The 26,861-nt window shown below is 41.8% G+C and overlaps 1 protein-coding gene across 1 annotated transcript in view; it reads right to left on the reverse strand.

Annotated features, from left to right (window-relative positions):
• Positions 1-26,861, reverse strand: part of CNTNAP2 (contactin associated protein 2) — a 1,667,645-nt gene that overhangs the window by 20,845 nt on the left and 1,619,939 nt on the right. Inside the window, exon 22 of the mRNA XM_084620442.1 lies at positions 302-532. Coding sequence (XP_084476568.1) covers positions 302-532 — 231 coding nt within the window. The remainder of the gene's footprint in view (positions 1-301; positions 533-26,861) is intronic.

The following is a 26,861-nucleotide window of genomic DNA, read 5'->3' on the forward strand; positions in this document are numbered from 1 at the left end:
TATATGCTGGATGCAATGAAGGATGCGTTCTTTCTCACCTGAACTGATAATGTAAGGATGCTAGAGAGAAAGACAGACATGCAAATATGTACTCCTGCCTACCACAGGGCACATCCATTAATATTTCTCCACACCTTACTCATGAATTTAAAGCCAATGATAAATCCCTTCCTTTTTTGTTCTGATTTTGCACCCCTCATTATAGTCATTGTTCTACCTTTGTAAAATTCATCCAGTATAGATTTTTCCATTTAGTTTTAAATGCTCAACTGCTTTTCCTTGCAGTCAGTCCACCCCTTACCTGAATCTAAATGCCAGGGGTCAGTGGCAGCAGACATTGGTGGGATGGTCAGTGGAGATGCTCCGCAGTTGGATTCCACTAGCTCCCCTTGAACGTGGACGTGAGAGGAGGTGTTGGTAGGTCTCAGGGCTGCCTTGAGTGGGGCAATCTGGTTGAACTGCACTCTAGACAGGCAGCCAGTGAATCCTGGTGTGTTGTATTGATAGATATCTTGGTCGATCTTCCCAGTTTCTAAGAAAGAGAGAGAATAGACTCGTCAACGCAACTGACCAGGTTGGAAACAATGCAGCTCAACAGGTGTGGTTTTAAACACCCATTCTCAGGAAAGCCCCCACAATTCAGACCTTGCTAGGTTTCTCTACCCTGCAGTACTGATTAAAGTGGGAATCTTCAGGCTTTGACGTCACTTGGCGACACAACTGCTCTAACGTTGAAATGAGAAAGACGAGTGGGAGGGATCAACACAAGGTGCAAAAAACTCTTCTCCAAATAAAAAATGAAAACAAAGGAGTAGCTCTGAGGACTCTTCCAGTCAGTTTCTCTTTTCACTCATGTGAAACTGCTGCTGTGACTGTTTCCTTTCATTCATTCTGGCCTGTCTCTCTTCAGCTCCTCCTTTGACAGCCCCCCACAGACAGCATTGTTACACATTTATATTTACCATTAATTGTCAGTGCTTTCTGTGCTTCTCTCCCCATTTGCTTTTTAGAAAGATCAAGAGCTCCTTTGGTCTAAGGTGAGAAATATCCTCTCTACTTCCTCCCTGTCATTAGGAATTTTGAAAAAGCTGCATGAATGCATCTGCCAGGAGACAGCAAATTCTTAGACTCAAAGAAAGCTATATGTTCTCACACACTCACCCTTGCCCCAGAGTTTACATCCACTAAAGGCATTTTGGAAGTCAGACATATTACATCCTGCTGCTGTGGATTGATATACAAGATGTTAAGATGAATTTGTGCACAGACTGTAAAACTCCATTAGGTCCTCTTGACCGTCCTACTTCCAAAAGATTTGGTAAAAAACCCTGAAACAATACCTACAAAACATTTAGCACATGCCCTTCATTTCTGCCAGACCCTGCTTTTTAGGTAAGAGCGACTCTTCACAGTACATAAGGGCTGTAGTAACAATATTGGTATTCTGTATCAGTTGTCTGCATTGGAGAGTAGATTAACATTATAAGCCATTACTACAACTCCAAACACTCCATTTTCATTGCAGGGAAGAATTCAACTTAATTTTCTTCTTGATCATGCAGAGAAATAAAAATGACACATGACAGAATGATGTTTGTGCTGCATTAAAATAGTTTAATCTGGAGCCATTGCGAGAGTGGTCATATGCGCCTTTCAGATTCAATTTATTTTTTCTGGGGTCTCATTGCCTGGGTCACCAGTGACTAGGATTGAAATTCTGGCCTCAGTGAGGTCAGTGGCAAAACTCTCATTGACTTCAGTGGTGTAGGATTTTATTTGTAGGGATGGAGAAAAGGAAACACCTCAGGTTGCTCAACAGCAACCATTTTAGACAATTAAAGAACAGTGTTAACATGTCCTATAAAGGAGCCAGTTAGAGATAGCATAAGACAGTATATATATAAAGCAGGCAAGAAAAAGAAAATAAAACAACTCCCCCCCCGACCCCCCAAATAGGGCTCATATTCAGTTCTCCCAGCTGTGTGAAACATTTGCAACAAAACCCAAACCACATGAAACATCTGGGTCTGAGCTTTGCTACTCACTTCAATTTTAGAACAGCACAACAAGGTTCTGATCCCTGACTGGACCCTGTAGGTGCTACTGTAATAAAAATAATAAATATTAATGCTACCTCTAATATTCATAATGATGTTGCATCAAAATGAGTGTGATTTACAGTTTCTCTTCGTTTCAGTGTTATACCTAGGGAGAATGTGGCAGTTTCACTTTGAGATTCTGAGTGCAGATGGAACGGGGTTGGAATGACTGAAGGGAGACTATGGATCAAAACTGAACAGCCTCGTGAACCAACTGCATTTTGCACAGATCCAGTTTATACTTGTGTCTCTTTGATTTGGAATGATAAATAACAACAACAAGCATTATATATTTATATTGGTGTAGCCCTTAAAGGCCCAACAGTATTGGGATGCAAACGCAAAGGCAGACAGAATACTTGTCCTGAAGAATTTATAAGCCAAGAGGGGTGAGCACAGAGATATGATAGCACATTCACATTAGAGTCTTATATCCATTGGTACATGAACTGATTGGCCTTATCCTTCCCATTTTATCTTTTCCAACCCATCTGAAAGGTCCCTTCTTTCTCTGCCAATTCAAATCTAGCTTTTATTGGCAATACAGTTACTTTTAATGAGCTGTCACTGTACAGTTACTGTCATCTGTGACAAAATGGACATATGCTTAGAAGCAGGTTAAGGACTAGATTGAGCCAATTACAACAATTGTATTAGTGACCTGGCTCTTCCAGCCAGCCCTCCCATAAGAAAAATGCAAATGCAAGACCCTACAAACCATTTGCAGTACCAGCATTATGTTTTCCAGTAATTTTGTTTTAAATAAAAAATATGTATTTTGTATGTAGCACTTTGAAGTTATCCTGAAGACAATGTTAGTGAATTTAAATTTATTACCTGTAAGCCCTATCACTCTTTCAAATAAACAAGATGCATACCTTCCCTGAATATTAAAGTGTCCCTCACTATAATACAATATTTCTTGAAATAGAACAGTTTACAGAATACATGTAATTTATTACTGGAAGTCCTTGTTTCTTTAGAAAAAGGAATCAAGTTATATTGCAACCACTCCTCTACTTAAATTCTGTAACCATTATGTGATGAACAGTTTAAGAAATGCATCCTGTTCATATTTATATGGCTCCTGGAGAACTTAATCCAGTAACACCAAAAACATAATCTCACTTAAAATCTTAAATGAAATGATGCTGATAAAAAGCTACTAAGATGATGAAGCAAATACATTTGTGCTGCATTAGCAGACTCAGTGACAGATATTGGCTCCAGTGAGCACTTAAAAATAATAAAACACTTTGCCAAAGACCTGCATTTTTGTTAAAAAAAATCTACAAATAACACAATGGTGCAAGATATCTCATAAATTTGTAATCATCTCACATCACATCCACATTATAAGAAGAGGGATCAAATGAGCCTTTTTGTACTATAACTATGCACAAGTTTTTCCTTTGCATGTCCCATGGGGCTCTCTGTCCTGATGTTCTCTGATGTTAGGCTATTGTACTTTGTCTCCCATCTCTATTAGAGTCTGTTATATAAATACATTCCTTTAAGAGTGTAACCATTATAAAATGAACTACGTTATCACTGCCATGACTAAATCCATTTCTCCCCCAGAACAAAAGAGATTTGCATTATTTTTAAAAAAGAAAAGAAATGCACAATGCAACTGTATTCCTTTAAAAAAAAACCTTCAGCTGTTAAACTAGTACAAAGTCATACCAATTAATGTTGCTAATTTTATCACTTTAGGGCCTGATTCTGCAGCCCTTACATTGGGAAGCACCTTACTACACAAGAAATCACAGTTATTTCAAGGGGACTGCTTATGGAAAGAGGTACAAGTACTAATCAGTGTGAGTTAAGTTTGACAGTCAGGACCTACATATCCCTGTGTGCCCGACCCTCCAGTCTATACCCTGTGAAACCAATGGGAGTTTGGGCCTATTTTATGTATTAAGGGTGGAATTTTCAGAAGCCCCTATGTGATTTAGGTACAAAAGTCCATGGGAATTCAGTGGGACTTTTGTGCCTAAGTCACTTAGGGAGCTGCTGAAAAATCACATCCTAAAGGCATTTTTTGCTTCATCTGGCTAAGGCTATTTATTTATTTTCCTGTCATGTTTCCCTTCATATCCCTGAAGCAAGAACTTTTTCACCTGGAAATCTGCAGATCTGGGATTGAGACCACAATTGCACAGCAGGTGGCCCAGACTGTAGCAAAATGCATGAATCCACTACAGTACACAAACCAATCACACTGACCCATTCACCAGAAATCTACACTGCTAGCTCCCTAGATTAAGGAATCAAAATGAAAAACAATCTAAAATCCCATAAATGGAGAGCCTTGTGGACTTCATTACACTTAGTAATTTTTGCATAGAGTGTCTCTCCTGTAATTAAAATGAGCAAAAATTAGTGAGGTTTTTTTAAAAAAATAAAAAATATCAGCAAAATAACCCTCAGTAATTGCTTTGGTTTTTACAATAATACTTGTGTGCAGCTGTCATAGAAACATGACAAGAGTGAAAATGGCACTGTTTCTATAGTGACCTAGGGTTCTGCTATAAATTCAGAGGCTCTTCCCATCTAGGTGAATGAGGGATGGGTGTGCTTAATTTGTCTGGGCATTACAATGAGAGAAAACACCTTTAGCCCAAATATTTTTGAAATAAGTTTTGCACTCTTTATTATAGAGACCTTTCAATGAGAGACGAGGAAGCCTCTAAGCAACCAGAATGGGTAAAAAATAAAAATAAAAAAGCCCTGAGTCCATCTTGGTTTTGCCATGTTAGCAGATCATCTGCTGCAATTCAAACGTCAGAATTCCTTTTGGAGGATTAACAATTCAGATAGAAAAGCCACTGTAATGCAGTCATTTGGAAAGATTTCAGAATGATTCAACTCATTAAAATAAAATGATAAGATATACCCTCTCAGTGTGAGGTTAACTGTTTCTATACATTCCACTGCAATGAGCAACGAACATGCTTTTCTAAAAGGAAATTAGGCCATAAACTTAGGGTAGCCAACTTTGTAATTGCACAAAACTGAACATCCTTGCCCTGCCCCCTGACAGGAGGCCCCACCCCCCCACTCACTCCAGCCCCCCTCCCTCCGTCAATCGCTCTTCCCAACCCTCATTCACTCCCTGCCAGTGAAAAGTGGGTTGGGGTAGGGGAGCGGGGGGAAGGCTCCGGGGTGGGGCCAGAAATGAAGGGTTCAGGGTGTGGGAGGGCGTCTGGGCTGAGGCAGGAAGTTGGGGTGGAGCAGGGGGTGAGGCTCTGGCTGGGGGTGCGGGCTATGGGATGGGGCTGGGGATGAACAGTTTGGGGTGCAGGAGGGTGCTCCGGGCTTCCAAGCGGTTTGAAGTGTGGGAGTGGGCTCAGGGCTGGGGCAGGGGTCTGAGATGCAGCAGGGGTGCAGGAAGGGGCTCAGGGCATGGAAGGGGGTTGGAGTGTGTGTGGGTGTGCAGGCTACGGGAGGGAGTTTGGGTGCGGGAGGGGGTTCCGACCTGGGGCAGGGGGTTCAGGGTGTGGGCTCTGGCTGGGCAGCACTTACCTCAGGTGGCTCCTGGTCAGCAGCACAGTGGGGCTTTAAGGCAGGCTCCCAGGCAGAGGCATGCCTAGGTGGCACTGCGGGGTGTGCACTGCCTGCGCCTGCAGATGCCACCCCCGTAGCTCCCGGTTCCTGGCCAATGGTGCCGGGGCAGCACGCGGAGCTTCCCTGATCGCCCCTGTGCCTAGGGGCTGGATATGCCAGCTGCTTCCGGGAGCAGCGCGGAGCCAGGGCAGACAGAGAGCCTGCCTTAGCCCCAGTGTGCTGCCGACTGGACTTTTAACAGCTCGGTCAGTGGTGCTGACTGGAGCTGCCAGGATCCCTTTTCGATTGAAAACTGGACACTGGCAACCCTAACTTGTGAGAGCAAAGGCTTGTCTAGACCAGTCTAGACCTTAGTCTGCACCAACTGGCCTGTGTGGACCTTGCTGGAGTGCATTAAAAGTTCCCCCCCAGTGAGCATTAATGTAGCTCCTTTTCAAACAGTACTACATGACGCACGCTAGGGAATTTTTAAAGCGCGCCAGCAGGGTCCACAGGAAACAGTTACTGTGCCACACGCTGATGTGCATTAGAATTCACAACCCAGCTGGGGCAGACTCAGGCACCATATAGACAAGCCCTGAGTTGGAATTCACTGTCCTAACTGTCCACCATAAGACTAAGAACAACACACAGTATAGGATAAAGAAATTGTGTCTGGGGATCACAAAGGCACAAACAGACAGTACCACTGAAACAGTGGCTGCAGCCAAGCTATTTAGATGGTAAGCTCTCTGGGGCAGGGACTGTTTATTTTGTGCTGTGTTTGTACAGTGCCTAACACAATGGGATCCTGGTCCATGACTGAGACTCCTAGACCTACAGCAATATAAGTGACATAATAGCAACAATTGTTGGATTCAGGTTACTGTCAGTGCACATTTGTTAGAATACCAGGTGAAAGCAGATGCACTGACATTAGTATATGTCACCTGCCTGCAGTAACTAAATAACTTACCACACTTTAACTCCCTTAATTTTTACATTTATTTGCAGTATTTAAACTTCATGTGTGTTTGTAATGTCAATGGAAGAAACCACAGAAAAACAACACACATTTGGCTTCTGCAGACTTGTACAGGTCTCTGTGAGGCTAAGTCATATCCTTTTGATAGTAATACTTCCCACATGTATGGAACTCTCCATTCAAGAATCCTCAAACGCTTTATAAATATTTATGAACTAAGCCTCAATGCCACAGAGCAATATGTATTTATCCCATTCTACAGATGGGGAAACTGAGGCACAGAAATTAAGGCTAACATTTTCATAAATGGCCACTCATTTGAGTGCCTCAGTTTTTGAGTGCCCAACCTGAGCCACTATAAACATCATACAGCTCCCACTGAAAAAAATATATGGCAGGTGCTCAAATACCTTTGAAAAAAATCAGATGTAAGGTGTCTCAAGTTGGAACCCAAAATCTGTTGTCCCTCTTGAAGGTTTGGCTACTTCTGACTTGCCCAACATCAGATAGGGCTCTGTAGCGCAGCCAGGAATAGAACCCAGTTCCAAGACTTGTGCCTTAGTCACAAGACTATCCTTTTGGCTTATTAGCCACTATGACTATTTTCTATACACAAAAAGCATAGGAATATTACCATGAAACGCAATACCTGCTCTGATTTTCTGCATAGCAAATCAAGATGCATTCCCCCTGAGTACAATCTGCTAAAGAGGGTCAGGGTGGTATCCACCAATTATGTTCCAGTAATAATGAAATACAATAGAACTCTTGAAGTACCTAGGACATAGAGATGTATAACAAATGAGTGCACAATAGGATGCATACCACTTACCTATTTTAGGGTTTTGTATTGGTGCCCAATATTATATTATCTGAGTAGTTCTAAGGTCAAATATATTGGCAAACCAAGATCCTTAGTGGACTTGATGGAGTCTTTCGTACTTCTTTCTTTGGGAATAGGAAACTCTGCTTGGGGTAGTTTTTTAGGAGTAAGGGCTTGTCTACATTACCCGCTGGATCAACAGGCAGCAATCGATCCAGTGGGGGTCGATTTATCGCATCTAGTCTAGATGCGATAAATCAACCGCCGAGTGCTCTCGCGTCGACTCCGGAACTCCACGAGGGCAAGAGGCGCAGGTGGAGTCGACGGGAGAGCGTCAGCTGTTGACTTACCGCAGTAAGTAGATCTAAGTACGTCGACTTCAAGTTGTGTAACTTAGATCGATCTCCCCCACAGTGTAGACCAAGCCTTAGAGAGGAGAGGAAGAAGCGATTGTTGTAAATAATAATTCTGGTTATGGTGGAAACATTTTTATCATGGAAAGTAGGTCTTGCAGCATAACCAGAAGTTTACTGAAATGTCTTATAACATGTATTCATTTAACTTCACAAATGCTATCTCCTACAAAAAGAAAACAAGAGGGCATTCAAGCTTTGTCTTAACCCTGCTAAAGAATAATCCAGCTGCTTGATTAGAGCATGATGGTTTATATTTAAATAGGCAAAAACTCGGATGTAGAAAAGTAGTAGTTTAGTTATTCTGGAAATATGACAGCCATACAAATAGCGAGGAAAGTTTGGTTTGCCACAGAATGATATTTCCAGCTCTGAAGTGCTGGATTACTATTTTATTTCATTTAAAATTAACCATCCACTTATTGGATAGATAAAAGGTATATTAAATTGAACCTAAATTAGCTCTATATAATATTATAACAGACTATATAGGTGAATTCACTGATTCAATTAAATGAACCCTTAATTGCTTTCAGGTCAACCTTAACAATAAATTTTCTCCATGAAAGAGAGTATCAAGCATTCTCTTATCTCTTCAACTCAGAAGGATAACCAATTACGTTACTGAATTCTCACAGATCAGCCCTGTAAGCGTTCTGTAAGCATTACTGTACCATGTACATGTTACTGTGTCATGGACAACATAACAACAAAAGGCAGTTTAAACTCCATTGAAAGGAAGCTATCGATTTAAAGAACTCACAGTCTGCTGAGGGTGTTGGAGCACTTTCTGGTTTCCAGGATTTGACATCTACTCTAGATGGAATGGCTCAGAATGGTACAGGCCCCTACCACACTGAGGTGCTTAGATACCCTGAAGATGGGTACGGTATAAAACCAAGATAGAGAGATTAGACAAGTAGGATGTGATCACATACAGTGGACAGTTAGACGAAGATCTGACCTAGTATGGCAAATCCTTTCACCGGAGCATCAAGTACCATACAGCCAAAACGAATGCTTTGGAGGAAGGCAAGAATCCATAATCATAGAAATGTAGGGCAGGAAGGGACTTCAAGAAGTCATTTAGACCTAGGGTGACCAGATGTCCCGATTTTATAGGGACAGTCCTGATTTTTGGGTCTTTTTCTTATATAGGCTCCTATTATCCCCCACCCCCTGTCCCGATTTTTCACATTTGCTGTCTGGTCACCCTATTTAGACCAACCCCCCAGCGTGAGAGAGGACCAAGTATATCTAGATCATAACTAGTTCTTAAAAACTTCAATCACTGGGATTCTACAACATGTCTTGGTAACCCCATTCCAGTACTCAACTATCCTTAGAGTTGGAAAGTTTTTACAGTTGCTACAGATTAAGCAGATTACTTCTATTCTTACCTTCAGTGGACATGGAGAACAACTGACCACTGCCCTGTTTATAACATCCCTTAACATATTTGAAGACTGTTGTCAGGTCCCCCCTCAGTCTTTCACGACTAAACATTCCAATTTTTTTTAACCTTTCCTCATTGGTCAGATTTTCTAAGCCTTTTCTCATTTTTGTTGCTCTCCTGTGGACTCTTTCCAGTTTGTCCACATCTTTTTTCAAATGTGGAACACAGAACTGGATACAGTACCCCAGGCCTCACAATACAGAGCAGAACGGGACAACTACCTCCCATGTCTGACATTTGACACTCCTATTAACATACCCCAGAATGATACAGTATTAGCCTTTTTTGCTATTGCATGACATTGTTGGCTCATATTCAATTTATGCTCCACTGTAATCCCCAGATCCTTTTTCAGCAGTACCACTTCCTAGCTAGTTATTCCCCATTTTGTAATTGTGCATTTGACTTTTCCTTCCTATGTATAGCACTATGCTCTTGTCTTTATTTAATTTCATCTTGTTGATTTCAGACAAATTCTACCAATTTATAATGCACCTAGCCAATTGCATTAACTTGCATTAACTAATTAAAGAAAACCTTTCTTCCTGGCACCAGCACCTAGAGCATGAGAGCTGAGGTTTTTTTGTTTTTTTTTTGAAAATAGCAAGTATCATTAAAGATGGGACAAAGCAATGAGTCCCGAACACCAACAGGCCAGGCTACAAAGTGGCCATTTATACCACCTAAATCAGCAAAATTCTGTTGAAGACAATGGAGCTATAGTGAATTACAGCAGTTAAGGTTCTGGCCAGGTACGTCTGGAAGACCTCTCCTCTCAGAAAGTAACAATTCCACTACCACAGAGTGGATGATTTTGTTTCTGAATTAAAATTCAGTAAGCAGTACCAACTTAGCTTGAAATGATGAGAAGCTTTTTTGTCATTATTATAAATACAAGCCAATCTATGTTTGTTGTAGGAATACAGAGGTCTGTGGAATCCTGAAAATTTAATCCAGCAAAGAAGAATTCTGACTGATTCTCTGATATTTAAGGTAGCTTTGAACGGAAGGAATTAACCCTTTGAAGGCTGGCATACTGCTCATAGTCAACATAATTTAAGGCACTGCTGCAAAGTTCAGTGGAATTTGAGGACGTCAAATGTACAGTATAACCGTAATTTTTCAGAATGCCTAACAGATATATAAACCTTCAGAAAAATGGGGTTTCAGTAAAATGCATAGCACTTAGTGCTGTTAGAGGTGACTGATTCACCAGCGCAGTTATGCCAGATGCTTTCTATTCCTGCACAGAACACAGGAAGAATGGGTCACAGATTGTTTGCATTAAAATTCTTTACAATTTTGTCATCCATGTGCCACGACGGGACTAGAAAAGTATGTAAGTTTATGCTAGGTTGCATTATAACGACTTGTTGCAAGTCATTAGCTAGAAAAATGAAAGAGCCATTTTGCCAGTGATATCTGTTGTGGGAATGCTCTACAGCTGTATATCTGTAAAAATATTTTAGTTAATAGATAAAGTACCAGTAGATGGCACTCACAAATATATAGCATAGTTCTCGGGTTTTGTAGGACCAATAAAACATGTTGTGCACTGCAAATGGCTTACTCTGGCTCCTCTTTACATCAGCTCTTAACAACATTAAGTTGGTAGATATGTGGTGGGCTGAGAAAGCTGATGAGTAGCAGCTGCCTTTTAAATCTTCACAAATTATGCACAGCATGGAACTAACTAGAGCTACTGCAACTCTCACAGTGCAGCAAGAAAACACTATGTAAATCTTATTAACATGAGCTATGAATAGAAATATCACAGTCCTATATATATATTTCACATGTACGGAATCATAGAATATCAGGGTTGGAAGGGACCTCAGGAGGTCAGCTAGTCCAACCCCCTGTTCAAAGCAGGACCAATCCCCAACTAAATCATCCCAGCCAGGGCTTTGTCAAGCCTTACCTTAAAAACCTCAAAGGAAGGAGATTCCACCACCTCCCTAGGTAACACATTTCAGTGCTTCACCACCCTCCTAGGGAAAAAGCTTTTCCTAATATCCAACCTAAACCTTCCCCACTGCAACTTGAGACCATTACTCCTTTGTCATTTGCTACCACTGAGAACAGTCTAGAGCCATCCTCTCTGGAACCACCTCTCAGGTAGTGGAAAGCAGCTATCAAATCCCCCCTCATTCTTCTCTTCTGCAGAGTAAATAATCCCAGTTCCCTCAGCCTCTCCTCATAAGTCATGTGCTCCAGCCCCCTAATCATTTTTGTTGCCCTCCGCTGGATTCTTTCCAATTTATGTAATCACAGACCTCAGAGCTGGACACTCTTCATTAGTTCTCCTCACTCTGTTACCTGTATATGAACATTTTTTTATATTTAAGAACAAGTTTTTAAATAACCTAGGAGTCTAGGACCCCTTAATAGGTCCCAAGCAATTCAGAGGGTTGCATGTACAGTCTGGTGACTTTGAGATCTTAACAAATCATATCAATATCTAAATTATCAGGTCCTCAAAAATGATGATTTTCAAGCTGTTCTTCAATATCAGCTCTCCTACCAGAGCAAAATCCACTAAATTCTACATGCAGTGCCCCATTGGAGGCACTGTGTCAATATGTGATGGCTCATCAAAGCCAGATGTTACAAGAATGAATGAAAACTAGCAGCATCCACCTCCTTCATCATTACAGAAACAATTAATATAAAAGCAGCAATGGAGCAGCATCCTACCATCTGGAAGCGTCTCCAAAGCTGTGGAAGCCCCTTCCCCTCACAGCAGTGCCTCCCCTCAGTAGGGCACGATTACCTACATCTGGGGCGTCCTTGTGGTGGGATAAAATTGGAAAGGGCTGACACCTTGCTAACTAACACCTGATCTGACTGGTGGCATCCAGCAGGCCTGCTCTTTCCTCGGGCATAGTCATGGAGAATAGACCCCTTCTCTTTTTCCTCCCTTCACACTTCCAACCCTTCCAATGGTGCCCCCTCCACTCTCCTGTCTTGAGTGTGTGCGCCCTTCCTCATTTTCTTCAACGGGTGCCTTCTCCCACCCTCACTGGAAGCCCCCTTTCTCTTCTCCCAGCTGGTGCTTCCTCCTTCCCAACCATGAAATCTTTACTTTCTCTTCTAGCCTAGTACCTGCTCTCCACTTCCTCTTCTTCCACGTGTTCCTCTCTGAACTCTGCCGGTGGCAGTCTCAGGGCCTCTGGAAACTGGCAAGGGGGAGGAAGAGGACACAAGAAAAGAAGAGATGCAGCTTAGCAGCAGCTTGAGCTCTGACCTCTGGTGGCCAGAGGTGGGAATGGAAAGAAAAAGCTGTTATTTTCTCTCCAGCAGCACTTGTTTGCAACAGAGAGCAGCCCTTGGATAGCACAAAAAGCCTGGCTATTTCACCTACTACTTTCCTTGGGAGCTTACTTTAATATTCAGAAGATACAAGAGCCTACCTGACTTAATGGAACTTGTGCTTCTAAGTGACTTAAGTTCTTTTGATAATCTCACCCCATCATGTGTAGGCCCCTGATATGTAGCCTAAAGATTCCCTTGATTAATTTAATCCTGTTAGTCTATGTAGATCTTCCCCCCATCCTTGTTGTACTCTACTTGGTGTTGGCACCCTTCAAATCCTTGCACTACCCTCCCATCATTTGGCTAAATTGTACATTCAGGGCTCGTCTACATGGTGGTCCCCCACTACAGAAGGGATGTGGACAAATTGGAGAGTGTCCAGCACAGGGCAACAAAAATTATTAGGGGGATAGGGCACATGATTTCTGAGGAGAGACTGAGGGAACTGGGGTTATTTAGTCTTCAGAAGAGAAGAATGAGGGAGGATTTGATAGCTGCTTTCAACTACCTGAAGGGGGCTTCCAAAGAGGATGGAGCTAAATTTGTTAAATTTGCAAATGAATTTTAGTTCTGCTGTTTCTCTTTGAAGTATGTTTCTGAACTTTTTTTTGTTCAAGTATAGCTATTTTCAAATCTGTTATGGAATGTCCAGGAAGATTGAAGTGTTCTCCCACTGGCTTTTGTGTGTTACCATTCCTGATGTCCGATTTGTGTCCATTTGTGTCCATCTTCATGTGTCAGTATATTTATCTCTGCATCTGTAACTTTCACTCCATGCATCTGAAGAAGTGAGGTTTTTACCCACGAAAGCTTATGCTCAAATAAATCTGTTAGTCTTTAAGGTGCCACCGGACTCCTTGTTGTTTTTGTGGATATGGACTAACGCGGCTACCCCCTGATACTTGATGAAGACTATGTATGCGAGGTAAGCGAAGGTCTCAGTAGCAGTAGTAATGGCTGTATGAATGTCTGCAATTCAAAGACCATTATCTGATGAAATTCTTCTGTTGCATCGAGTACAAACTGGTACTCACAGAACAGTGGAAAGATCCAGAACATTAAAGAATCACATACACCACTGGAGGCTGTGTCCAACACTTTTGGGATCCCAAAAGGAAGAATGAGCAATTGGTGGAAGAAATGGCTTAAAGTTCACAACTGAGATGGCAAATCATTGATCTGAAACATATGGGTACCAACAGATAATATGGAACCTTATTACAGAGATAATTAAGACTAGCGTGGAACTATTTCTTGTCAGTCAGTCAAAGACACCAAGAAAAATGTGACAAAATGAAGAAGTTTGGGGCCTAAATTTGTTTTCAAATTCCTGGTAGTAAAGAGTTCATGAGAATGACAAAACACACATTCTTTTCACTTCTCCTTATTGTAAGAGATATAGCATTGTGAATGATGTTTTAGTTCACAGTGTGTCAAGGCTTTCCATTTAATGCTCTGATTTCCACCAGCAACAACCAAATCTTCCTCCAACAGATTTATGGTGGTTGCATTTTTAAAAAATGTTTATTTATTAAGTAAAACCATCTTCCTAGGAAAAATTGAAGTTCCATATGCATGAAGAAGTAGTGTGATCCCGTGGATTAGATGCAGAGCTGGGAGACTGAAGGAGACCTAGCCTCGTTTTCCACTCTGCTATCAACTTGCTATGTAATCCTGGGCAAGTCACTTCAGATCTCTGCCTAATTTTTTTAGAGATGACAACATTTGCTCCTCTTTTCAAAATGCTTTGAAGTCTACAGATGAAAAAAATGCTTTTACAAGTGTGAATGTTCTGTTTTAATTTCAAAAGGAAGTGAACATATTCCCTTGGTTTTAAATTGTCTTTATCTCACATACTTCCTGTGATGTTGGAAATGGTCTAAAGTAGTTGTGTCAGTGGATGTGTTCCATATGCATCAAATCAACAGAAAACTTCCCCAAAGACAACCTAAATCCAGAAAAAGCAAGACAACTCAAGCCCTCACAGAGATCACATTTCTTTTTAACACCAAAGGACCATACAACAAACATACATGGTATTCATGTGAGGCCCAGGCTTTACTGGGTACAAAATAAATGGTGAAGGATGAAGTGGAAGCCTTTAATTTTGGCAAAATGCCAGATTGAAGTCAATTCCTTAACATTTGCTTTCCTGGGGGCAGAACCTCAGCTCAAGTAAATTGTCATCCTTACACTGAGTTCAATGGAGCTATGACAATTTACACCAGATGAGGATCTGCTTCTTTGGAGCAGAGATATTTCTTTGCACATGGCTCCTTTACAGACAACTTTATAGCACTGTATAAATATATAATATTGCAATATTTTTATAACTTGTGTAATGATCTTGGTCTTTTTCCCTAGAAGCACAATTCACTGAAGACAATGACAAAAAAACCATTAATTAAAATATGAACATTATCGGACTCCAGATGTATTGGGCCCTGGATGAAAAGAAAGTTTCTAAACTCAAGTGCTATCCTGAACTTGTGTCTCCTGCATGAATGCACAGAGTGTTGTACTTATGCCATCCATTTAGACTCTCCTTATCACTTCTCTCTCTACAGTAAGACATCTTTATGACTAATGGAAATCTTTTGATTGACAAGTAAAATGCACAACATATAGTCATTTAACCCAAAATTTCAGTAGTTTTCAGGCAAAAATGTGCAAGAAATAACTAATGGACACAGACTGAAGAACTTCCTTGACATATTCTTCAGCCCCCCTGCCCCAACCTGGAAGAGGAGTAGGGCAAATACAACACCTGAAGAGGCTCTTAGAAAGAAGAATTATGGATAGTGAGCGATCAGCTGTTGTGACCTGCACAGGATGTGCCATGTTTGTCTTTCTCCCAGAGAATAGAAGCGACTCGTCTGTAGTCTGCAGTGCAAGCTGGTCTCCATATTGGAAGAGAAGATTAAAGGACTAGAGATCCAAGTATCAACCCTGCGTTGCATCAAAGAAAATGAAGATTTTTTGGCTAGAAGTTAGCGTTTGGTACCGCAGGCACAACATGCTGAAGAATCTGAGGGTAGTGCAGAACGGGGAAGAAAATTGGCAGCATGTGACCTCCAGAGGAGAACCCATGTACCCCCAATACAGATAGAGGTAAGAAACTGTTTTCAGGCTCTCTGCACAGGTACTGTTGCAGAGAATGGTTTGGAAGAGTCATCTGAGGTAAGGGATCAGAAGGAGACCCCATCGACCAGAAGGCATGGGATGCATTGTCCCTAGGGATGGGGGTTCCACAGCTACCACTCCCAAGAGGAGGAGACGGGTGGTGGTGGTCGGGGACTCCCTCCTAAGGGCGCCAGAGTCATCCATCTGCCGTCCAGACCGGGAAACTCAACAAGTGTGTGGCTTGCCTGGAGCTAGAATTCAGGGTGTGACGGTGTGTCTGCCGAGACTGATCAAGCCCTTGGACCGCTGCCCCTTCCTACTTCTCCATGTGGGCACGAATGATACTGCCAAGAATGACCTTGAGTAGGTCATTGCAGACTATGTGGCTCTGGGAAGAAGGATAAAGGAGTTTGAGGTGCAAGTTGTGTTCTCATCCATCCTCCCTGTTGAAGGAAAAGGCCCAGGTACGGACCATCAAATTGTGGAGGTAAATGTATGGTTACACAGGTGGTGTTGGAGAGAGGACTTTGGATTCTTTGACCATGGGATGATGTTCCAGGAAGAAAGATTGCGAGGAAGAGATGGGATCCACCTAACAAAAAGAGGGAAGACCATCTTCGCAGGCAGGCTTCCTAACCTAAGGAGGAGGGCTTTAAACTAGGTTCGCCGGGGTATGGTGACCTTAGCCCAGAGGTAAATGGGGAAGTGGGATACTGGGAGGAAACACAAAGAGGAGGGTGCAACAGGAGAGGCCTCCTGATTCATACTGAGAAAGTAGGTCAATCGGCTAGTTATCTTAGGAGCCCGTACACGAATGCAAGAAGCCTGGGAAACAAGCAGAAAGAATTGGAAGTCCTGGCATAGTCAAGGAACTGTGATGTGATTGCAATAACAGAGACCTGGTGGGATAACTCACATGACTGGAGAACTGTCATAGATGGGTATAAAGTGTTCAGGAAGGACAGGCAGGGGAGAAAAGGTGGAAGAGTTGCACTGTATGTAAGGGAGCAGTATGATTGCTCAGAGTTCCAATATGAGGTTGGAAAAAACCCTGTTGAGAGTCTTTGGGTTAAGTTTAGAGGCGAGAGAAACAAGGGTGATGTAGTGGGGTTTGTGTGTGCTATAGACCACCAGACCAGGAGGATGAGGTAGACAAGGCTTTCTTTGAACAACTAACAGAAGTTTCCAAATTACAAGCCCTGGGTTCTCATGGGGGACTTCAATCACCCTGACATCTGCTGGGAGAGCAATGCAGCAGTTCACAGACAATCCAGGAAGTTTTTGGAGAAGGTTGGGGACAACTTCCTGATGCAAGTACTGGAGGAACCAACTAGGGGCCGTGTTCCTCTTGACCTGCTGCTCACAAACAGGGAAGAATTGGTAGGGGAAGTAGAAGTGGGTGGCAACCTGGGCAGCAGTGACCATGAGATGGTCAAGTTCAGGATCCTGACAAAAGGAAGAAAGGAGAGCAGCAGAATATGGACCCTGGACTTCAGAAAAGCAGACTTTGACTCCCCCAGGATCCCCTGGGAGGCTAAAATGAGGGGGAAAGGAGTCCAGAAGAGCTGGCTATATTTTAAAGAAGCCTTATTGAGGGCGCAGGAACGAACCATCCCAATGTGCAGAAAGAATAGCAAATATGGGAGGCTACTAGCTTGGCTTAACAGAGAAATCTTTGGTGAGCTTAAACATAAAAAGGAAGCTCACTAGAAGTGGAAACTTGGACAGATGACTAGGGAGGAGTATAAAAATATTGCTCGAGCATGCAGGGGTGTAATCAGGAAGGCCAAAGCACAACTGGAGCTACAGCTAGCAAGGGATGTGAAGGGTAACAAGAAGGGTTTCTACAGGTACGTTAGCAACAAGAAGAAGGTCAGGGAACATGTGAGACCCTTACTGAATGGGGAAGGCAACCTAGTGACAGATGATGTGGAAAAAGCTGAAGCACACAATGCTTTTTTTGCCTCATCAGCTTCCAGACTGCTGCACTGGGCAGCACAGTATGGGGATGAGGTGAGCAGCCCTCAGTGGTGAAAGAACAGGTTAAGGACTATTTAGAAAAGCTGGATGTGCACAACTCCATGGGGCCGGATCTAATGCATCTTAGGGTGCTGAGGGAGTTGGCTGATGTGATTGCAAAGCCATTGGCCATTATCTTTGAAAACTCATGGTGAACAGGGGTGGTCCAGGATGATTAGAAAAAGGCAAATATAGTGCCCATCTTTAAAAAACAGAAGAAGGAGAATCCAAGGAAATACAGATGGGTCAGCCTCATCTCAGTCCTTGGAAAAATCATGGAACAGGTCCTCAAGGAATCCATTTTGAAGCACTTGAAGGCAAGGAAGGTGATCAGGAAGAGTCAACATGGATTCATCAAGGGCAAGTCATGCCTGACCAACCTGATTGCCTTCTATGATGAGATAACTGGCTCTGTGGATATGGGGAAAGTGGTGGACATGATATATCTTGACTTTAGCAAAGATCTGATACGGTCTCCCACAGTATTCTTGCCAGCAAGTTAAAAAAGTATGGATTGGATGAATGGACTATAAGGTGGATAGAAAGCTGGCTAGATAGTCGGCTCAACGGGTAGTGATCAATGGCTCAATGTCTAGTTGGCAGCCGGTATTAAGCGGAGTGCCTCAGGAGTCTGTCTCGGGGCTGGTTTTGTTCAGCAACTTCATTAATGATCTGGATGATGGGATGGATTGCATCCTCAGCAAGTTCACGGATGACACTAAGCTGGGGAGAGAGGTAGATAAACTGGAGGGTAGGAATAGGATCCAGAGTGACCTTGACAAATTGGAGGATTGGGCCAAAATAAATCTGATGAGGTTTAACAAGGACAAGTGCAGAATCCTGCACTTAGGACAGAAGAATCCCATGCACTGCTACAGGCTGGAGACAGACTGGCTAAGCAGCAGTTCTGCAGAAAAGGACCTGGGGATTACAGTGGTTGAGAAGCTGGATATGAGTCAATGTGCCCTTGTTACCAAAAAGGCTAACGGCATATTGGGCTGCATTAGTAGGAGCATTGCCAGCAGATCAAGGGAAGTGATTATTTCCCTCTATTTGGCACTGGTGAGGCCACATCTGGAGTAGTGTGTCCAGTTTTGGGCCCCCCACTGTTGGATCATATTAAAGAAGTTCTGTATTAAAATCACAAATGAGTTTGATTCCCCATAGTTTGAATTCCAGGGTATTACCAATTAAGAGGTCTCTTGGTTTTTGGTACTGTTTCTCTCCCTCTATGTGTGAAACTTGCAAGCTGCTAACTGTGTTAGTACATTCTAAGACAGAGTTTGTTCTCAAAGCAATTCTTTGTAACAACAACTACTCACAGAGAGAGAGACTCAAAGCAATACTCTGTAACAACAGAAACAGCACCCAGAGACTCCCGCCCTTTTGTTGTATTCATCTTGCTTTGTTAACAATTGTGATTAAAATAGAGATAGAGGATGTATGTGGATGGATACTTGGTGTGGATAATAACTGAATGATCAGGGAGGTGCCAGCCTAAGAATGCCCATCGGCTGAAGAAGGCGTCAAGTGGAAATAACCAGAGGACCCCCGGAGGTCAGACTGGAATCCACCCAACAGCCTCAAGAATGGGAGAACCAAAGAACAAGGTAACATCTGGCAGCACGGAGCCGTCAGGAATGTGACATCTGCTGACTGATTCAGCAACAGCATGATGAAGCAATTCCCATAGACTGACGTAGGAAGAAATTCCTATAAAAATGGACTCTGGAAAGTGAGAACTTTGGGGTCTGATTCTGCAAACCAACTTCCAGGAGCATCAGATGTGCATCTGAAAAGGCCCTGCTCCCTCCTCATGTCCAGGTCACCTTGCCAGTGGCTTGGCATGAGCAACTCTAAGGCTGGTAACTATGATAACAACCTTGCAGAACCTGTGTGTGTGTGTGTGTGTGTGTGTCTGTGTCTATGAATGAATGTATAAATAAATATGAGATTGAATGGAATGTTATAGCTATAACTAACTGCTTACTATGATTCTTTCTGTATTCACAATAAATGTGGTATTTTGCCTTTTCCCCTTTAATAAGATCCTGCTGGGTTTTATTTTATTGGTATAACACCACTACAGAAAGCATATGGCCAAATTGGAGAGAGTCCAACGGAGGGCAATGAAAATGATTAGGGTCTGGGGCACATGACTTATGAGGAGAGGCTGAGGGAACTGGGATTATTTAGTCTGCAGAAGAGAAAAGTGAGGGAGGTTTTGATAGTAGCCTTCAACTACCTGAAGAGGGGGTACCAAAGAGGATGGAGCTAGACCAGTGGTGGGCAAGCTGCGGCCCGCAGTGGTGGCCGCTACTTCCCACAGCTCCCATTAGCTGGGAACAGAGAACCGCAGCCACTGGGAGCTGCAGGGGGCGGTGCCTGCGGATGGTCAACAAAATGGTCAGCAAAATATCTCACGGCCCACAATCAGTTTACCCTAATGAGCTGCATGCGGCCTGTGGGCCGTAGGTTGCCCACCACTGAGCTAGGTTGTTACCTAGAGAAATGGTGGAATCTCCATCCTTAGAGGTTTTTAAGGCCCGGCTTGACAAAGCCCTGGCTGGGATGATTTAGTTGGTGTTGGTCCTGCTTTGAGCAGGGGGTTGGACTAGATGACCTCCTGAGGTCTCTTCCAACCCTAATCTTCTATGATTCTATTATTCAAACACACCACTTTAAATCTGAGAAGTCAGCCAGCAAATACTTTTCTCCTTTCTCTGCAGGAAGATCTCAGAGACGAGAGAGGGGAAATGAAAGATGGGTAAGAATAGAGAACTTTCAAATGAGTGGATTTAAAATAATCAAATGGACAAAAAAAACAAAACAAAACACACAAGAAAGGGTGACATGAAATGCAAATCCAAACGACTGATTTAAAAAGATTCATTTTCTTTATTACTTGTGATTAACTGTTCTCATAGGAGTTTTGACTGAAATAGGGGGGGAAATCCCAGGACTTTTTCCCACAGAATTCAAGGTTAAACTACAGCAGAATCTGTGAGTTGATTCTAATTTAAAACTTATAATAACTATTGATTTAAACAATGTCTTTTGTGAATTTCAAAGCAGGAATAACTTTACTATTCAAAAAATATCTGATAGACATAGTTTGTGTGTACATGATATTATGCTTTCTGGGTTTGGCTGTAATGCAACTCATTTACAGAAATGCTGTTTAGATAAGATGAAAACTCAATGTCCTGATTACCTGTTGTCAAAAGTAAGCTAACCTGGCCAAATTCCAATCCATGAAATTATATTGTGCATTCTTAAAAACCATGCCCGCTTGTGGTTTCAATTGTATAAAGTAGTCTTTAATTTTGTTTAGATAATAATTGTGTACTTTCACTGGTTTCACTTATGTGGCCTGTTTGTACAATCTCTCTTGCTTTGCTCTGTGGTCTATATCATCACCAGCTCTACATACCCTTAATGAAATTGCAGTCAAATCATATGAATGGATAGGATATATTCTCTCTCCATTGTCTCACTTTGAAAGGGAAATAAAATTGCAGTAACTATCTGGGTCTGATACTTTGTATCAATCTAAAACTTTGAGAGCTACTTTTCTATTAAGATTTTATTTGTATTTACATACTGTGATGCTTCCTGTGGGGTACCCAGGACTGTGATGCACCTCGCTACCACCTACCCTTAGAGTGAGGAAGCCTTGTCTGTGCCTGCTGTAGGTCAGTTCCCTGACTCCGCTGGCCATGGGCAACATAAACACTTGCCTCTAGGCCTATGCAGACCCCAAACTCTCTCTCCAAGTTAGCAACAGGCTCATCCAAACCCTTCGATGTCTCTTGGAAGTGCCCAGCTCCTGGTCCTCTGGACACTCACAGTATCCACAGATTTGCTGCTTCCAAAAAGCAGTACACCCCAGCTTACCAATTCTACCTCAGATCGCTTCTCTGCTGAACACACAGCACTTAGGTATTTTTGTAATGAAAACAAGTAAAAGTTTACTTAGAAAGTATAGTGTTAACAAGAAGAAGTGTAAAAAGTAGAAGTATTGGAAACAAATGGTAACCTATACAATAAAATCATAGCACACGTTCTAGAGCCTACTAACTTCACTAGATATTTTCATGCCTTATAGAACAATGCTGACCCAAAGTCCAAAGTTTTGCAGCCATGGCCCTCTGTTCATAAGACAAATGGGGTGTTACCTTGCCTTCTTGGTGAAGGATCCAGGGTGTACTTCTGCAACCCCATAGAAACCCCAACCATCTATTGCCATTACTCGTAAACAGGATCCCCTCCTGCTATTTCTTTCTTTCAGTAATTTTCCTCTTTTGAAGATTTCAGAATCTCCTGATTAGCATTTGGCTCAATGTGCAAACAGGCATCCATTGTGAGACATACAATGCCCAATACACATATGATCAGACAGAGAGAAAAGCATCCGTTACCTCCTGCATGAAAGAAACCTGTTCGAGACATGTTACCTGCCTTAGGAAAATAATTTTCAGTACAGACACAACTCCTTAAATATTATCCATAGATACATTTTGCACTGATTATGATGACCAGAGGGCTACTGACTACTGGTAGCAAAGGCAATATGTGGGGAGACACGCAGGGTCATATGTGTCCCCCTGCCCCCGACTTCTGCCAGGGTATATATGCCCTGCCCTGAACCCCTCTGCATACCATCAGAACCTTGAAATTGTGCCCCCTCCACTCTCAACAGTTACGCGACATCTCTGATTGGTAAGGACCTCACATGCTACCCTTTAGTGAATTATTATGCAAATATCCAACCCAGAGAATCCCTAAAAACTTTATCCACCCCCTGTGCCCTCTGCCAGCTGGCACCAAGATGTTTCTTGGTTTTACACACACCACTTGCATCCAGAGTACACCATCCTGAATAAAGACATCTGGAATTTGATTATTTTTATACCACCTTTGGTGGTACTGTAGATCAACTTTACCCTACTGAAGTATGTTACACCATTCCCACAGCAATTTTCACTTGGTTTTAAATTAGAAAGCCCTGTCCAGTTTTGAATTCCAATATGGCTTAGATGATAATTGAAAGTGATTTTGGAAGTCGCAACATATTTTCTAGTGGATATTTGCCCCAAGACTTGCTGGCCCCTACTTATAAGATATGTACCTTTTGAAAAAACAAAAGTCAAATTCCCTTTTATATGGGAGCATGATAGTACCCCAAAATATGTAAAAAGTAAAAATCTCTTGAAACAAGATTATGAAGGAGAAGTAATGTAGGTGATGTAACTTGGAGTAGCTGATGAAATTATGAAAATTAAAATTAAGATCAAATATCAGAAAATATTCAGTGATGAGATTAATTAGATTCTTGAAGGGTCTTCCAAGGTGGAAGCTTGCTTGGGTCATTTAAAGCTTGAATGGGCAAGACAGTATCTATATAGATTAATCTTTGACAGGAAGGGATGAGTGACCTAATAGATTTTCTTCCTTTCAAAGGTTATGATTGTTTTTGTTCATTCTACTTCCCGGTTTTGAATCTTCTATTTGTGTAAAAAAAGCCACTTGATTTATATGATGATATGAATCTATGTCTGCTGCAGAAATGAGATGTAATTTATTTCATCAACTGAAAAGATACTATAGGATGCGGAAAAATCAATGTAACTTTCTAGCAGCAGTTTCTTTTATGTCTTTTTATCCAGTATTGCATGTTTCACAATGTGAATCTATGTGATTTGTATTTTGAACAGTTTCTTGCATGTCTAAACACCAGTGGTGAGGTTGATCTGAAAACCTGGAAATAGAGCAAACAAGCCTCTACTGTCTGATAGTTTTGGTTCCAGGTTTTTTGAATTTGTGCACAGTGTGGAATTTCCTATTGCATTTTCTGTACTGAGCACATCTTGTGGAAGAGATTGTGACATTTTTCAAATCTGCAGACATTCGGCCCTTCCAAGCTGCTGCCCTGAGACCCACTTGTCAGAGCCATCACACAGTCTGGCATAGTTCAATGTGACTGGCATTCTTTCACTCAGGTGAAGTCTTAGAGTGCATCAGTAGTTAGTAAGGGGCAAAACCGTGCAAAAAAGTGTGTCCAGCACAAGCTACTAGGCACTAAATTTTACTAAGGGTATGTCTTCACTATCAGCCGAATTGGAGGGCAACGATCGATCCAGCAGGGATCGATTTATCGTGTGTAGTTTAGATGTGATAAATCAATCCCTGAGCGTTCTCCTGTCAACTCCTGTACTCCACCACGGCAAGAGGCACAGGCGGAGTCGACGTGGGAGCGGCAACAGTCGACTCACCGTGGTGAAGACACCACGGTAAGTCGATCTAAGTACGTCGACTTCAGCTATGTTATTCACGTAGCTGAAGTTGCATAACTTAGATCGATCCCCCCCATAGTGTAGACCAGGGCTCATACTGAGAAGTGGAGGATTACACCAAGATTTAAAAACCAAACCCCCCTTATTTTGACTGATAACATTTGTGATTTATTAAAAGAAATGTACATGTAGCTTGATACAATGGAAACCAACAGCTAAAGAAGCATATGGGTTTGAGGTCTAAGAGTCTTTCCTATCACAGACTTTAATTCTCTGAATTAATGGAGAAACACTAGTAGTGGACCTTTATTTCTTCCTTTTCTTTTTATTTCTTTTGTAATTGGAGCTCAAATGCACAATACTGCACATCAATCATCCTGTAATGGTTATTATTATGATTACTGTGATGTGTTCTTTTACAGCCTTATTCGGGAGGTAATATATTACATTACACACTCTAGCTGACTCGATAAAAAACAGAGCTGGGGGGATAAAAACATGCAGACACTAACTGAGTGACTGCATTTGGGTCCAATTAGATGGTGCCAATCCAGCCCATATTGTCAGCCAAATCCAAACCAAAAACTGCCAAGATTTTCTACTAAACTGAAAGGAGTGTGTGTGTGTGTGTGTGAAATAACTCCAATCAGCAAAATAAATTAGGAGTAATATTTGAGCACATATAATGCCATTTGCAATACAGTAGCTTTGGTGACTAGCTATAGCAAATTATTTTCTTTTCTTCCCTGCAAATGCTGAGGCTGGGATTTGGTTTGTTAGTTTCTAATCTGAAATCAATTGGGTTTGCATTGGGAGAGGGAGGGCCTCTAAACCCAAAAGAGAATAGCCTGCAAAAGGCTGATGGTTAGAATAAAAGCCTTTTATTGTGTCCCCCCCAGTACTGGCATGCATAAAAACAATGCACTAAGTTAGCTGAAGTGGCTAGAATCAGACAAGATATATTGCAATTTTCAAATACTGTATTAGGCTAGGTTAAAAATATTCTGTTTCATATTTATCGAACAAGGGAAAAGTCACATATATCACCATTTCCTCTATTATTTTGCTTCCCCCCCACCATTTTAAAAACAAAAATGTAAAGAAACCTTACAGGTGTGTTGAAACCTTGGCGTCAGAGAGGATGAACTGAATCACAGACTACTACCCTTTTGTTTTCCTTTGAGATGCCTGTCCTACCTACCAATCAAACTGGTCAAATCTAATTAGAAATGGAGAAGTAAACCTCAACAGAAAGATAATGTAGCTAAAACGAGCTTTGAAAATCCTACTGACATGGTGGGTGTCTAACAAAATAGACAAGTCTCAGCATCAGCCTGAGATGAATTCACAACATTTTTAAAAACGGTGTCTCATTTCCACACCGTCAGTAGCATTGTTTCCCTCCCTCCCCACCAACACACATTCACACTCCAGTTTTGGCGAGTGGGCTCCTACTGACCCATCTGTATGAAGAACAAAAAGTGCTAACGGCAATTGTGAATCCTCCCCTCCCTCCCCTCCCACCTATGTTTACAGTGGGATATTACCTCAGAATACAGTGACTCAAACAGAAAACTAAACCTAGGCTATCAGATTGACATCACTAATGTAACCTTTTTGGTGTTTGTTTCTGCCTCTGTAGCATAACAGGCTCATGCATCAAAAGCATCTCAAAGAACCTCCCCATCCCCCTTCAGGTTACCTTTTTTTCTTTCCTTTCAACCCTTGCTCAGGTAATTCCTTCTTCTTTGTGAAGAAGGTGGATTGTCAACTGGCTGACTAGATTTAGGGAGCCTCTAGGAACCTCCTTTTGTCAGCTGGAATTCCATCTCTCTGCTTTCAGCCAATAGTGTGCGGCACAAAACACTAGACTATACAGACATGCAGGTAAAGAACAGATGGAAAACACGGAGTGGAGTCCTGGCTGGTTTCAGTACTAGTTCTTTCTACAGAAATGCAGTGAACACATAGAGGGAAAGTGAAATATATGGACTGGATTTCTTTTTTTCACCAACACACGATATGACTACAACTTGAGGATTCATGGCCATCATTATTAAAACTGGATCAGAAAGTTAAAACTTATTGATACTTAATGAAAATCACTGTGCAGCAGAGCCTCAGCTGAGTGCAAGGTGTCACAGCGCCACTGAAATGACAATGTAAACTAGCTGAGGACCTGCCCCTAGATGTGAATAGGTGACAATTGTGCATATATCACACACTGTGGTTCATTAATGTTTGTAAGGCACTTTGAGATCCCCAGACATAAGGTTCTGTAGCAGTCCAAGATATAATAGTGTTTTTTCTTTGTATTTCTTTCCTCATGACTACTTATTATTTTAACATCCAGTGTTCAGACTTTGGAGGCATCTTGTAAAACACACTTCTCAACATCAGTTGCTGGTGGTGTACGGCAGCCATGCTTAGTGAAAAGGGTAACCTTTGTTTATAGCTTAAGATCATTTTACTTTTTGATAAGCTTCATAACATTTTATTTTATTTAATGGGTTATGTCTGATTGCTTTTGTTTTTTAAACTTGCTCAGATACTATGAGGATTAGCACCATATAATAACTTGAATAGAATAGTTTAAAAAGTTAGTAACATTTAAGTGACTTGGAAACCACTATCTGTGCAATTTGAAGGAGGAAGAAATAGTGGCAACTCAGCAAGATTGTTTAAAGGTGATTGGGGAATGGACAGGGATTAAAGGAATGTTTACCAATTACCAGTATAATTTCCACTTATTTCCATTAAGATGTGATAATGAATCCTTGGTT

This window comes from Lepidochelys olivacea (assembly GCF_965140295.1).
Source record: "Lepidochelys olivacea isolate rLepOli2 genome assembly, chromosome: 2".
NCBI classification, from domain to species: domain Eukaryota; kingdom Metazoa; phylum Chordata; order Testudines; family Cheloniidae; genus Lepidochelys; species Lepidochelys olivacea.